The following is a 15,569-nucleotide window of genomic DNA, read 5'->3' as shown; positions in this document are numbered from 1 at the left end:
ATGTTACTTTAAACATACTGTAAACGACACGAGAGGAGACATATAGGGCATATAGCAGTAAGCCAGCTGGGACAGAAATGATAGCGAGCGAACTTCCCTCTCTTTCTGACCGTCTTCCCCTCCAGCTTTACTGGTTCTACTTGTTCCAGGAAAGAGGAAGGTCATGAGGTAGCAATGAATGGAAAGAGGGAGGGAGGGAGGGGTGGATTAAGCCACATAAAAATTTCGAGGGGGGTGTACAAAATTATTTATTTGTGTGTGTGTGTGTGTGTGTGTGTGTGTGTGTGTGTGTGTGTGTGTGTGTGTGTGTGTGTGTGTGTGTGTGTGTGTGTGTGTGTGTGTGTGTGTGTGTGTGTGTGTGTGTGTGTGTGTGTGTGTGTGTGTGTGTGTGTGTGTGTGTGTGTGTGTGTGTGTGTGTGTGTGTGTGTGTGTGTGTGTGTGTGTGTGTGTGTGTGTGTGTGTGTGTGTGTGTGTGTGTCCGTGTCCCATAGTGTGAGCGTAAAGAGGAGATGATAGAGAAGATCAAGCTGCTGGACATTCACACCCAAGCTGCCATCGTCTGTCACATCCGGGAGGTTAGTACAGCATGTACGCCTATGACGGTATTAAAGCACTGATACATGGACATGAGATCAAATTACATCAGCATGATAAAGGACTATGATCTCCATTATAAATGACGTGGGGCTTTCTGGGGCTTTAAACAAATGCTGAATGGACTATACCTATATAGTGCTTTTCCCTGTTTTTTCACAGACCCAAAGTGCTTTACATTGTTTCGTACACATTCACACACACATTCATACACCGATAGCAGCAGCTACCACACAGGGTGTAAGCTAACTATCGAGAGCAATTTAGGGTTCAGTGTCTTTCCCAGTGACGCTTCGACATGTGGTGGGTGATTGAACCACCGACCCTGCAATCCAGTGGACGACCCAGCCTTCTTGGCCAGGTCATTCTTGAAAAAGAGATTTTAATCTCAATGAATTTTACCTGGTTAAATAAAGGATATTGATTGTAACCCAATCTTCATCACTGGAAGGAGTGTGCTTACTTGTCATGAGGATGGTTCAGTTTTCATATGTATTAAATATATGCATAATTTAGAACAAGTCACATACAGTATCTCACAAAAGATACACCTCACATTTCTCCAACTATTTCATTATATCTTTTCATGGGACAACACTGAAGAAATGACTCTTTGATACAATGTAAAGTAGTCAGTGTACAGCTTATATAACAGTGTAAATTTACTGTTCCCTCAAAATAACTCGCATCCATGTCTAACCCAAAGTGTCAATATTTTGTGGGGCCACCATTCATTTCCAGCACTGCCTTAACCCTCTTGGGCATGGAGTTCACCAGAGCTTCACAGGTTGCCACTGGAATCCTCTTCCACTCATTCATGATGACATCACGGAGCTAGTGGATATTAGAGACCTTGCGCTACTCCACCTTCCGTTTGAGGATACCCCACAGATGCTCAATAGGGTTTAGGTCTGGAGACATGCTTGGCCAGTCCATCACCTTTACCCTCAGCTTCTTTAGCAAGGCAGTGGTCATCTTGTAGGTGTGTTTGGGGTCGTTATCATGTTGAAATACTGCCCTGCAGCCCAGTTTACGAAAGTTGAGTGCATGTGCTCAGCGTCATATCTATTTTTATTTATTTTATTGGTTTATTTCAGGGACATTGCACACTAATCAACATTCAAAATGTAAGTGAGCCAGAGTTAGCCTAAGAGGCTAGTTTTCATCTGTTGTCCCCTGGCCAGATATTTAAAAGGCAACCTAAAATTACAGAAATAAAATGCACGTATAAACAAAGATTAAAAAACAACATAGTCAACTCAGAAAATACAGTAACACATAGTAAGAACGAATTGACAGACAATGGCAAACAAACAATAAAATAAGCAGACACTAAAACACAGCGTACATTAAACATTATAGGAAAGTGCACAAAACAGTAGATTAGAGCAAGACAAACACCTACAATAAAAACACATAAACAGCAGCATAACGCACAAACATGCAGCACAAACATATACAGCAGCATAAAGCACAAACAAGCAGCACAAACATGCAGCACAAACATATACAATTAGACACTCACATGAACAACATAGGACAGGAGCACACAAGAGACAAGCAAGCAGGACAAAACAGTTACTAAGAAGGAGGAGCAAATGCAGTCCTAGTGTGTACACAATTGATTACTAATGAGCCATATTTTTAGCTGTCCTGAAAAGTTTGTTGTGCAATATTTTAAAAATAAGGCAAAGATTTGCATACTTTATTAGGTTGTCCCAGCTCAGAAGTTTATACTTTCTTAAAATAAGACAATGGTGGTAGGTGTTTGACTTCCGGTCCAAGACTTTCAGGGTTTGCTTATACAGTGTTTCAAGTGTTTTAAGTGTTGTCTTATTGGCTTGTGCAAAGCTGGTCAAACAGTATGTGAAATGAGACATTATCATAGCATGCATATAAATCTTGGCTGCATCAGTTGTCATTGAATTTCTGATGAAGCGAACATTTGATAAGTTAAACTCAACCCTGTGACTAACTTTTTTTACATGAGATTTGAAGGACAGTTGAGAGTCGATTAGGAGGCCTAGGTATTTGAACTCGGAGACAACTTCTAGTTTTACTCCTGACAGCAGTATGGCTGGGTCAGGAGTGCTACATGGCTTTTTGGAAAAAAACATACAGACTGTTTTGGATGTATTTAGTTGAAGGCATGATTGAATTAGCCAAGTTGAGATGCGGTTCAATGCATTGGTGAGTGTTGCTGCAGCCTGAAGTTTAGTTCTGCCATGTGTAAAAATCACAGCGTCGTCAGCGTAAAGCTGAACCTCTACATCAGAGCACACAGAGGGCAAGTCATTTATGTAAAGACTGAATAGAAGTGGACCTAGTATTGACCCTTGTGGAACACCAGTTAGTGTATCCAGCGCAGAAGATTTTTGATTATTGACATTCACACACTGGGTTCTAATAATAATTAATAATAATAATTGATTGGATTTATATAGCGCTTTTCAAGGTACTCAAAGCGCTTTACAGGGTTCCAGGTTCAATTCGTTCACACACAGTCATACCGGTGGTGGTAAACTACGATAGTAGCCACAGTTGCCCTGGGGCAGACTGACAGAAGCGAGGCTGCCATTCCGCGCCATCGGCCCCTCCGACCACCACCTCAAACATACAGCAATCAGACACATTCACACGAGGCAAGGTGGGTGAAGTGTCTTGCCCAGGGACACAACAACCATGACACAAGTGGCCGGGCGGGGATCGAACCGCCAACCCTAGGATCGTTCTTTAAATATGACTCTGACCACTTGAGGGCGGTATTGGAGAAATTGAATGAGGAGAGTTTGGAAATGAGTACCTTATGATTTACTGTGTCAAAAGCTTTTCTCAGGTCTAACAATACAGCCCCAACAGTACCTCCCTTGTCCATCATAGACTTAACCTTTTCAATTAAGAGGCAGTTGGCAGTGTATGTAGAATGATTGGCTCTAAAACCAAATTGCATGGGATGCAGTGAGAAGGGGCTGTTGTTTAAATGAGAAATTAGTTGTTCTGCTACCCACTTCTCTGCCACCTTGGACACTACGGGCAAGATGCTGATTGGTCTGTAATTATATCCGGAGGTTGGCTTTGGAAAATAGACGTATGAGTGCTGCCAGCATTGCTGCAGGTCTTGAAGGGGTGGGGGCTCAACCTGTCAGTGCTCAGACCATATGCCGCACACTGCATCATACTTGTCTGCATGGCTGTCGTCCCAGAAGAAAATCTATTCTAAAGATGATGCAAAAGAAACCCCACAGACAAGCAGACTAAGGACATGGATCACTGGAACCATCTCTATAGTCCGATGAGACCAAGATAAACTTATTTGGTTCAGATGGTGTCAAGTGTGTGTGTGGTGGCAACCAGGTGAGGAGTACTAAGACAAGTGTGTCTTGCCTACATTCAAGCATGGTGGTGGGAGTGTCATGGTCTGGGGCTAAATGAGTGCTACAATCATTGAATGCAAACATGTACTGTGACATATTGAAGCACAGCATGATCCCCTCCCTCCGGGAACTGGACTGCAGTGTTGTGATAGCTTGAAGTTGGACCCAAAAGCAGAACCGATACCAGGTAGTCAGTTTAGAACAATGTTTATTAGGCAGGCAGGCAGGACACTGGACGGCTGAATGGCGTGGCGATCAGAGGCAAGTGGATATCCGGAAACCCGCAGGCAGGCGAGCAGGAAAAGTGAACAGCGGAGGCAACTGGCACAGAAGGAAAACAAGGAGCAGAGTTAGAACTCACTCCAACTGGAGACATGAAGAAAACAATAACAAAAGATATTCCTGATCTCGGGTAAGTTACCGCTCTGGTACGTAGTAGACTCTGGCGCTGAATGACTGGAGTCCACAGGTTTAAATAGGGATCCCTGATTAGCCCAACGATCCACACCTGGAAACAGCCTACCCAGATTAGCCCAACGATCCACACCTGGAACAGCCTGCCCTGGAGTGCCACCACGCTGTTACGGCCGGGCCCCAGGCTCGTTGGCCGGCCAGTAGACATGCAAAATAAACCCAAATGAAACAAAGCAATCGGAGTAATAACGTGATTTATTCAAAATAATCCCACAACACAACTCAACATAGGAGGCTGCAAATAAAAAGGAAAACGGGAGGAAAACCTGGGGCAGCACAGTTGACTGCTATATTGCCCAGGTCTTCCTCCAGCTAAACTATAACCCCCGGCCCCTCTAAACTACGACAAACAAAAAGAATACCGTCTAGCAGCCCCCCATAAGTAAACCCACAAACTAAGGCAACTATCAGCAGTCGCAGCGGGTCAGCCGCACACCGTCCGACAGGCAGGCAGAGAGAGCGAGACAGCCGCCCAGGCCACGCCTTTATACTCCACGGGATTGGAAGCACCTGGCAAGAATCAGGCCCCAGCACCTGGGAGAGAGAATGAGGGGAGACAAGAGAAGCGAGGTGGGAGCGCGTAACACCCCCAACCTAAGTTAGTGATTTTTCACACAAAAAAACACAACAATTTACAAGCGCGACAACGCATCCGCGATAACATTATCTTTGCCACGAATATGTTCAATTACCACATTGAAGGCCTGCAAAAAAATGCTCCAACGCATCAACCTCTGATTGGTGTTTCGCATCGTTTGAAGATACACCAAGGGGTTATGGTCGGTATAGATAGTGACAGGAACGCTTGCCGACCCGACGTACACCTCAAAATGGTTTAATGCGAGTACAATGGCGAGAGCTTCTTTTTCGATCGTAGAGTACGCACGCTGATGACGGTTAAATTTCCGAGAGAAATAGGACACAGGGTGTTCTACGCCATCATCCCCATCCTGGAGCAGAACAGCACCTGCTCCCAGATCACTAGCATCAATGGCCAGTTTAAAAGGCTGATCGAATTTCGGTGCGGCAAGTACTGGGGCATTAGATAGCAAGGCTTTAATTTGCTGAAACGCAAATTCACACTCATCGGACCACTCGAACCGGACCTTTGGGCTTATTAGGTCAGTCAATGGCGCCGCAACCGCGGAAAAGTTCTTACAGAACCCCCTGTAATACCCCGCCATCCCCAGAAAGCAACGCAAATCTGACCTCGAACCTGGAACAGGGAAGTTATGGATAGCCTCCACTTTGGCCTGCACCGTGCGCACCTCCCCTCGGCCCACCACCTTTCCCAAGTAGACCACAGTAGCCTGCCCAAAGTCGCACTTGGCCAAATTCACAGTCAGGTTAGCGCTGCTCAGCCGATCAAACACTTCGCCCAACTGCTGCATATGGCTCTGCCAGTCATCAGAATGGACCACCACATCATCCAAATAAGCCTCGCACCCAGAAACCCCTGACAACACAATATTCACCAGCCTTTGAAAAGTAGCAGGCGCATTGCGCATTCCAAAAGCCATCACCTTGTACTGCAAAAAATCATCGGGCGTCACAAATGCGGATATCTCCTTTGCACGCTCTGTTAACGGGACCTGCCAATACCCTTTTAGCAGATCGAGTTTCGTGACATACAAAGCACTACCGACCCGATCGACACAATCTTCCACTCTAGGCAACGGATAGCTATCCGCCTTCGTCACCCCGTTAACCTTTCTGAAGTCAGTGCAGAAACGATCTGATTTATCAGCTTTGTCCACCAACAGGCAGGGAGAGCTCCACGAGCTTGAACTAGGCTCCGCAATCCCATGCTCCAGCATATACTCAACCTCCCTCTTAAGGCGACGCCGCTTGTCTGGGTTCACACGGTAGGCATGCTGTTTAATCGGTGGGAAACCACCCACATCGATATCATGGTGCAAAACAGAGGTACACGAAGGAACGTCAGAAAACAAGGCGGTGTGTGACAAAATCAACCCCGTAACATCAGCGCGTTGAAGGACAGGTAGGTGAGCCAGATGAGCGTCCAGCTCCTTCAGTATTTGAGAGTTCTTTAGCCTCCCCTGCACTAGCGCTTTAGACGGAACCTCAATATCACCCTCAATCTCCAGCATGTCCCGCCCACCCCCGGCAACAGCATTTTCAGCACTAGACAGCTCCCCATCAGATAACTCAACTTCAGCCCCGGACAGCGCCAGAACTGACTCTCTGACAACGTTACACCCCTCTGCCGGGACTGTGTCATCTTTGACACAGACCGGGCCGGTACCATCGTCACGATCCCGATACGGTTTCAACATATTTATGTGGCATAGTCTCTTCTTGCGGCTACGTTCCGGAGTAGCAATAAGGTAATCATAGTCGCCCACTTTCTTTTCCACACAATACGGGCCACTGAAACGAGCTTGTAAACACGACCCAGGAATCGGCAACAGAACCAACACCTTATCACCGGGAGCAAAAACTCGGGTTGCCGCTGTTTTGTCGTACCACCCCTTCATTCTTTTCTGAGCGGCACTAAGATTTTCCCTCGCCAGGTCACAGCGCAGCTTGTAACGGAAATCACATACGAAATCCAACAGGTTCTGAGGTTCAGCACCACCCACCCACTTCTCTTTCAGCAGTTTCAATGGACCACGCACAGAGTGAGCAAAAACCAGCTCGGCGGGGCTAAACCCCACAGACTCCTGTACCACCTCTCTTACAGCAAACATCAGGAGGGGAACCCCCTCATCCCAGTCTTTATCAAACTCCAAACAGTAAGCCCGCAGCATCGATTTAAGTGTCTGGTGAAACCGCTCTAGTGCCCCCTGCGACTCAGGGTGATACGCACTCGAGTGGACGTGCGCTATCGCAAGCTGCTTCAGCACCTGAGAAAAAACCCGTGACATGAAGTTCGACCCCTGATCACTTTGTATCACCTTCGGTAAACCAAACACAGAGAAGAATTTGATCAATGCTTTCACCACCACAGGAGCAGTTATTTTGCGCAGTGGAATAGCCTCAGGAAACCGTGTTGCTGCGCACATGATAGTAAGCAAGAACTGATTACCCGACTTGCTACGTGGCAACGGACCGACACAATCAATGATAACCCGTTCAAAGGGTTCCCCTACAGCCGGAATTGGGTACAACGGTGCCGGTGGAATTGTTTGATTTGGTTTACCAGTAACCTGGCAAACATGACACGACTTACAATACTGCATTACGTCTCTCTTCAACCCAGGCCAAAAGAAATGCCGCAGCACCCGATCGTAAGTCTTATTTACCCCCAAATGCCCAGCTAACTGATGATCGTGGGCCAAGCTCAAAACATCGGAACGATACTTTAACGGAACCACTATCTGGGTAACCGCTCCCCCCTCGTCACCTGTCTCTGCATAAGGCGGAGTCCATTTACGCATGAGCACTCCATTTTTGAGGAAGAACCCACGAGACCCAGACCCAATGTCCCCCGCTGAAACAGCGCTTTCAAGAAGTAGAGACAAACTAAGATCGCCTTTCTGCTCTGTCACAAGCGACCCACGCCCCGTAAACACATCAGTGAACCTTCCTTCCTCACTGGACAGCTTGCCAGAGGAAGGAGTAACAGTTTCGCTCAGAAAGGTGTCAGATATATCAACCTCGTCATCCACTACCTGACGCTTTGCCATTGCACGGGTCACAGCACACGCCGAAAAAACCCTAGGATATTCTTGAGCCAGCCTATCGTTACCCTCAGTCACCATAGGCACCGCCGTTAACTCAGGCGTGGCTAACACCTTACCTCCCGCCAGGTCGTTTCCCAAAAGAAAGGAGACCCCTTTTATGGGAAAACAGGGACGAACACCGACAACCACCGGACCGGTCACCAAATCTGATTCGAGGTACACTGTATGCAGCGGCGCCCCCATGCACTGCATCCCAAACCCCCGGACAATGATACTAGAATCAATATCAGATTCGCTAGACAGGGGCAAAACATCACTTAGAATAAATGACTGGCAAATTCAACATAAGCTTGAGACTCCTGCTTTTTATATTTACGAAACTTTTGGCGATATGCCTCAGGCACAAGCTCATATGCCTTTAATACGGCAGCTTTAACTTTGTTGTAATCCCTACTGTCTCCAGCGGACAACGCCGCACAAACCTCCCTTGCTTGACCAATGACTACGCACTGCACTAGTGCCGCCCACACCTCCCTAGGCCAATCCCAGTTAGCTGCGGCACGTTCAAAAAGGACAAAAAAAGTATCGACCTTTTCCTCAGAGAAGGACGGAATTAGGCGAATTTGTTTAGTAACATCAAACGCAGCTGGTTGCATACCTGCTGCATGTTGTGGCACAGCCGCTTTTAACTCCATCTCCTTTAGCCGCAGCATATTCTCCCCCTCCATCCTCCTTATCTCTAACTCGACTTCCAACCTACGCATTTCTAGCGCTATCTCACTCAACCTCACCTGCTTGCTCAAGCCCGCCCCTTCAGACTCAGGAGAGGCACCCGCGCCCTGCTCCGCTAACACTCCCTGGTGAACCAACGCTTGAACCAGCTGATCCTTAATTACCTTTTTGCCCGTCTTGCTTACTGGAATCTCATACCTCTCCGCAATGAGTTTTAAATGCTCCACTGTACACCCCTCCACCTTCTCAGTGGTTGGGTACCCCACGAAATCCTCTAGATCAAACTCCATTGCGCTGTAACAAATCTCCAACTACGGTGCCGAGCGTCAAACCAAACACCACCAACCGCTAAACAAACTTTAGACGAGTCCCCATTATGTTACGGCCGGGCCCCAGGCTCGTTGGCCGGCCAGTAGACATGCAAAATAAACCCAAATGAAACAAAGCAATCGGAGTAATAACGTGATTTATTCAAAATAATCCCACAACACAACTCAACATAGGAGGCTGCAAATAAAAAGGAAAACGGGAGGAAAACCTGGGGCAGCACAGTTGACTGCTATATTGCCCAGGTCTTCCTCCAGCTAAACTATAACCCCGGCCCCTCTAAACTACGACAAACAAAAAGAATACCGTCTAGCAGCCCCCCATAAGTAAACCCACAAACTAAGGCAACTATCAGCAGTCGCAGCGGGTCAGCCGCACACCGTCCGACAGGCAGGCAGAGAGAGCGAGACAGCCGCCCAGGCCACGCCTTTATACTCCACGGGATTGGAAGCACCTGGCAAGAATCAGGCCCCAGCACCTGGGAGAGAGAATGAGGGGAGACAAGAGAAGCGAGGTGGGAGCGCGTAACACACGCCCACATGCCAACAGGGAGGTAGACACATAGAACACAACAAGGAGAGACAGACAAGGGAAAACATATAGAGGGGAAGGAGAATAGACTGCCTAGCCGTGAGTCATGACATGCAGGGCAGTATTCCAACATGATAACGACCCCAAACACACCTCCAAATGACCACTGCCTTGCTAAAGAAGCTGAGGGTAAATTTTGAGGGAACAGTAAATTTACACTGTTATACAAGCTGTACACCGACTACTTTACATTGTATCAAAGTGTCATATCTTCAGTGTCGTCCCATGAAAATATTGTGAGATACTGTATGCCTAGTTTCCACCGTGCAGAGCGGGTTGGGTCGGAGCGACTCAGTCTGGTTATTTTGGCTTTTCATTTGCCAAAAGTTGGGTAGGGTCCCAAAATAAGCGAGCTAAAACGCTCTGAGCTGCTCCCATTTTCAGGACTCCTCCGTTGCAGGGCTGTCCCGAATACCATTTTACAGGCTTCGTTGGATTTTTCCGAGCGAGTATTCGAATACTCGTTCTAAAAAAAAAAACACACCATCAAACCAACTTTAATAATCCCAGTGTACTCACTAAAACCGAGCTTGTGGCACGAGACGGTAATCTGCGTAATATGCTTTAATAATTTTAGAATGGTAATAACGGAGTTCCTTACTTTCCCCGTGGAAGCGAACAGCTGTTGTTCAGTTCCAAATCAGCTGACCTCTGTCACCGTAACCCTTAAAAGAGCTTATCAATTCATCCCGTAACATGCATCTTTTCGGCGATTTATAAATCCATACAAAGATCCAATATTGATCGTCTTTTGTGTCCATATTGTGTCCATTATTGACCGCGTATTCCCATGATACAAGCCATAGCAGCGCTGCACAGGGAATGTAAACAAACAGCTGAGCTGAGCTAGCGTTAGCATTTCGCAGAGAATTGCTTTTCCCTCCGAGATCTTGTGGTTATAAAGTTAAGGGGAAAAAATAATATATTCTTCTTCCTCCATCTCTAGTTCCCTACTGCGCTTGGTGCCGCTTTTAATTTGCCTTGCTCTGGCAACGTCAGTAGCCTACAGCTGGTGTATCACCGGTTGCGCTTTGAAAGGTCAGCGGCCAACTAGGTCAAAGTTCAAATAATTTGATAATTTATTTTAAAAGAGCGATACATTTGTATTTTAACAATTGTTGTATAAACAACGTGTTTATCTGAATATTATTATTTGTTGACAACATATAGTGCAGTTTCAGATACTTCTGAAAAAAGAAAAAAAATAATATTCCGAATACTGAATTGAGCTTCGAATACTAGCTTTACAAAGCCCTACTCCGTCGGGGTACTAGCCGTCTGAAAAGGTGGAGCTACGACATTTAGCGAAAAATGTCGGCACAGCACTCTGTTTATTGTGTGGTGTTTTTTAGAGCTGCAACAATTAATTGACAAATCGTTTATTAATCGATTATTAAAATAATCGGCAACTATTTTAATAATCGATTCATCGTCTTGAGTATTATTTTTTTTAAATGTCCAAATTCTCTGATTTCAGTTTCTCAAATGTGAATATTTCCTGGTTTCTTTAATCCTATTATGACAATAAACTAAAATATCTGAGTGTTTTGGACATAACAATACATTTGAGGACGTCAACATGGGCTTTGGAAAATGTGTTAACATTTTTCACCTTTTTCTGACATTTTACAGACAAACACTAATCGATTAATAATCGATTAATCGAGAAAATAATCTACAGATTAATCGAGAAAATAATCTACAGATTAATCGATTATCAAAATAATCGTTAGTTGCAGCCCTAGTGTTTTTCCTCTTCATTAAATTAATCAGTGGCCAACACTGAGTCCCACTGCTACAATGTCACGTAGCTGCCGCGGCCAGTGCTGTTCGCTCACTGTCAGCTTGTACCGAGCTGTCTCCGATTTACCGGCATAACACGCTGACTATACGGGGGGAATAAATATAGAAGCGGCTGGTTTGATCAAGCAAAAACGAGAGACTTGACTACAGTTGTTCCACAGCCTGATACTTTGACCCATATTCTGGCAGTGGCCATCGCCGTCCAGCCTCGGCGGTGGAAAAACCACAGAGATTCTTAAAAGTGAGCTGTCCCGCTCTGAGACGCTAAATACTGTAAAATTGCGTGGTCGATATACTTTAAAAAAAAGTTACTGTTCATGTAATTGACAAACTCAAAGAAGTTGATCTAATTTTTGTATAATTATGTTTTAAAAAAGGATTTACTTTCAATATCTTTCTTTAACAAAAAATAAACAAATAATACCTTGACACACGCACACACGCGTGGATCTTGTGTTAACCCATTGATGCCGGCTGCTGCGCGATCAGGGTTGCCGCGGATCTTGAAAAGCATTAAAAGTCATTAAATTTAAGTTTCAATATTCAAGGCCTTAAATGTCTTAAAAAGTCTGGAATTATTGGGTGGGCGGCATTAAATTTACTCGGGGGCAGAATTAATGAGCTTGCCTTATTTGTTTCATTCTAGTTTTATAGTTTAATTGTTAGATTTCTATGTTTTTATTTTATCGGTGTTTAAAAGATATCCGGCAAGTCCGACGCCTACGCTAGAGGCAGTACGGCCGTGTGAGGCTGAGTACCGCATTTAAAACGTAGAAGAAGAATGTGTGTTCCCTGCTTTCGAATTTGAAGTCGGCCGCGGTAGAGCAAAAAAGGAGAGAACGACCCAGCGAAATGCATGCGCAGCTATTATAAATTCAGTGAGAGGTGGAGGGAGGACGACTGGCTGGCTTTTTTCACCCCGCGACCGCGACCACACACTGCCGCTGCTTGTAGGTGCGCAACCACCCGTCCGCTGATGATATAGGTAGGCTACTGTCGCAAATCACACAACACGTTGATTGTGTTTAGTGAACAATGTTTATGTATCTATATTTATAAATAGCTGCTCATCAGACGTTCATTCAGCTCATTCAGGTCGCGTTGACTTGGCGTGAGGTCATGGAGTGAGACGCGGGTCTCTTTCTGTCACTTTCTTTCTCTCCACTCTGCACTCCCTTTCTGACAGCTATAAAAACTATTGCCGATCCTCCCATCAATCGCAGATAGTAGCCTACGTTTCCTTTGCCAATCGGTACAACTCGGTTTATTAACCTGAACGCCTGCAACAATACTGTATGAAGAAAAAATTACTTTGCGCAAATTACCGCAGGTCTCGTGAGCATGGATGTAAATCTACAGTGGGCCAACATACGATTTTGAAATTGCAAAAACCTCCCTTGACCTGTGGAACCAATTTTTAAATAGTTTCTGCCATAAGTTCTGAAAAATAAAGTTAATGGACTAAGTTTGTTATTTATTGAATAAGGAATTAAAATATGAAGAACATTCGGATTATTCTTCTCCCAAAAATATCCCATTTTTAATTTAGCCTAATTAAAATATTGTATGCTGCACCTAACACATATTTTCTAAATTTATTAAACTGTTCTTGTTACTCGATTAATCAGTAAATGTAAACCAATTGATACAGTTCTGTAATTGGTTAAAAAGGTGGTAATGATGGGTTTTCAGGTTGCCTTTACAGTGATCTCTTACACTGTGTGTGCAAATTTTTTAGGCAAGTTGTATTTTTGAGGATTAATTTTATTATTGAACAACTACAGTGCTCTCGGTCAATCCAAAATGTTAATGAACCTAAACCTGAATGTTTACGAAAGTAAAGGTGAGGTTTTGTCTTTCTTACGAGAATATATATATGTTTTGCTATTATTAGGTAACTATTAGTGTGCAGAATTATTCTGCAACTAAATAAAAAAACTAAAATTTTCCCATCTCACTTGTTTATTTTCATCTGTTACAGTGAGAATAATAAAACAACTCAACATTTACAAATAAAAATGTCCGACATGTCAAAAAAAAAAATCAGTGACCAATATAATATAGCCACCCTTCTTTTCAATAACTGTCACAAGCCTTCCATTCATGGAGTCTGTCAGTTTCTTGATCTGTTGACGATCAACTTTTTGTGCAGCAGCAACCACAGCCTCCCAGACACTGTTCCGAGAGGTGTACTGATTTCCTTCACTGTAAATATCCCGTTTAAGCAGGGCCCACAGGTTCTCAATAGGGTTTAGGTCAGGAGAGGAAGGGGGTCATGTCATTATTTTTTCATCCTTAAGGCCTTTACTGGCTAGCCATGCAGTTGAGTACTTCGATGCATGTGATGGAGCATTGTCCTGCATAAAAATCATGGTCTTCTTGAAAGATGCAGACCTTTTACTGTACCACTGAAGAAAGTATCTTCTAGAAACTGGCAGTAGGTTTGGGAGTTGATTTTGAGGCCATCTTCAACCCGAAAAGGTCCAACTAGCTCATCTTTAAAGATACTAATAGTTCCCTCAAAAGATCAGCTAGTTGGACCTTTTTGTTTTTTATTTTCTGTAATTAGACAGCAGTTGTTAGCTAAAGTGCATTGAATATTTGGTTGTCAGATTTAATGTAACCCTTGACGGAGTATAGTGTAGTTTGTCGATTTCTGTTACCGCGGTATTGGTATTATTTTTCCATTTTAGAGGTCTTAAAAAGGTCTTAAATGTCTTTAAATTTGAACTTTAAAAATTGGCAGATACCATGTGCGCGATGCAACATTGTATCTCCTGCCGGCTGCTGCGTAGCGCATTGTTGTTTTATCTAATTTTCATGGCGTGCGCAGCATAGAATGCACCGTCATTGGTTCAAATACACATGAGGTGGGTTTTGTTGATTTTTTTAAGACCACGTGACCACCCAAAACATGTCATGAAGCGTTATTACACTGTCTAATGCCTTTATAACATGCTCATGAATGATTATTTTGGCCTCAGGTAAAGTGAAACAATTTGGACAGTTCATTAACATGTCATGAAGCGTTATTACACTGTCCTATGCCTTTATAACATGCTCATGAATGATTATTTTGGCCTCAGGTAAAGTGAAACAATTTGGACAGTTCATTAACATGTCATTAAGGGTTATTACACTGTCTAATTTTGACATTGACTGTCATGAGACCTTTATTATACCGTCATGAAGTATTGACTTTACCTCAAAGTGAAACAATTTGGACTTTTCAGTAAATATTATTACACTTAATTATACACACAACAGTGTTAACTGCAGTAGCATCCCCTTTATAGATGTAACATGAAGCATGTCAGTATTACATGTGGAAAATACCTGGGTTACCAATGGTTTAACCCAGTGTTGATCCATTTTCCTCACTGATATGAAAATGGATTTGCAACAATAAGTTGGTTAACTTTTTCCTGTTGACCAATTGGTGAATGTATCGTTTCATGTAATGGATTTGTTGGTACTGGAGCAGTGCAGTTTGGTTAAAACGTGTCATCCACATCCTTGTACCAGATATTAGATGTTGTTACATCCCCAATGTTGTTCCTTCAAGTATCTAGAAAATAGACAGGAAATGCCTGCCACTATGTGTATTGTTTTATCTCCATGTAGCATGAAACATGCCCTTCATCAGCTGACCTCAATTAATTTTAAGATTTTTTCAATTGTGTTATGAAAGTGATATTATAAAGTTATAAAGCTCCTATTAAAATACAGAGGTTTCCGACTTCCGGTTTGACGAGCCAGGCGATGGCAGCTTAGAGAACGTGCTCCCGACAATTTGAGTCAAATTTACCCACTTCAACCCGAATATTGGAAAAAAATAGTTTACAGTTTGAGTTAAGTTAGTGGGGCTTGAGAATGCCTAAAGGGAAAAATAAAAAGTCAATGCAGGCGGAGTTATTCGACAGCGACGGAGCTAGCCAAACTCCCTCGCCTAGCAGCGTAATGGAGGATGAAGAAGACAGGCGTAAACACCTCGAAGTGGGTCAAAAAGAGACCGGGGACCTTGTCC

General features: G+C 44.1%; 1 protein-coding gene across 4 annotated transcripts in view; it reads left to right on the top strand.

Moving 5' to 3' along the window:
• ccdc88c (coiled-coil domain containing 88C) overlaps positions 1–15,569 on the top strand; it is a 145,957-nt gene that overhangs the window by 33,678 nt on the left and 96,710 nt on the right. For all 4 annotated transcript variants that reach the window (XR_013845231.1, XM_080042662.1, XM_080042663.1 and 1 more), the window contains one exon: positions 492–575. Coding sequence is in view for 3 of the 4 variants with exons in the window: in XM_080042662.1 (XP_079898788.1) it covers positions 492–575 (84 nt within the window). In the remaining variant the exon portion in view is untranslated. The remainder of the gene's footprint in view (positions 1–491; positions 576–15,569) is intronic.

This window comes from Ammodytes marinus (assembly GCF_949987685.1).
Source record: "Ammodytes marinus genome assembly, chromosome: 15".
Lineage (NCBI taxonomy): Eukaryota > Metazoa > Chordata > Actinopteri > Uranoscopiformes > Ammodytidae > Ammodytes > Ammodytes marinus.
The sequence above is the reverse complement of the archived record's forward strand: the minus strand, read 5'-3'. Positions and strand labels throughout refer to the sequence as shown.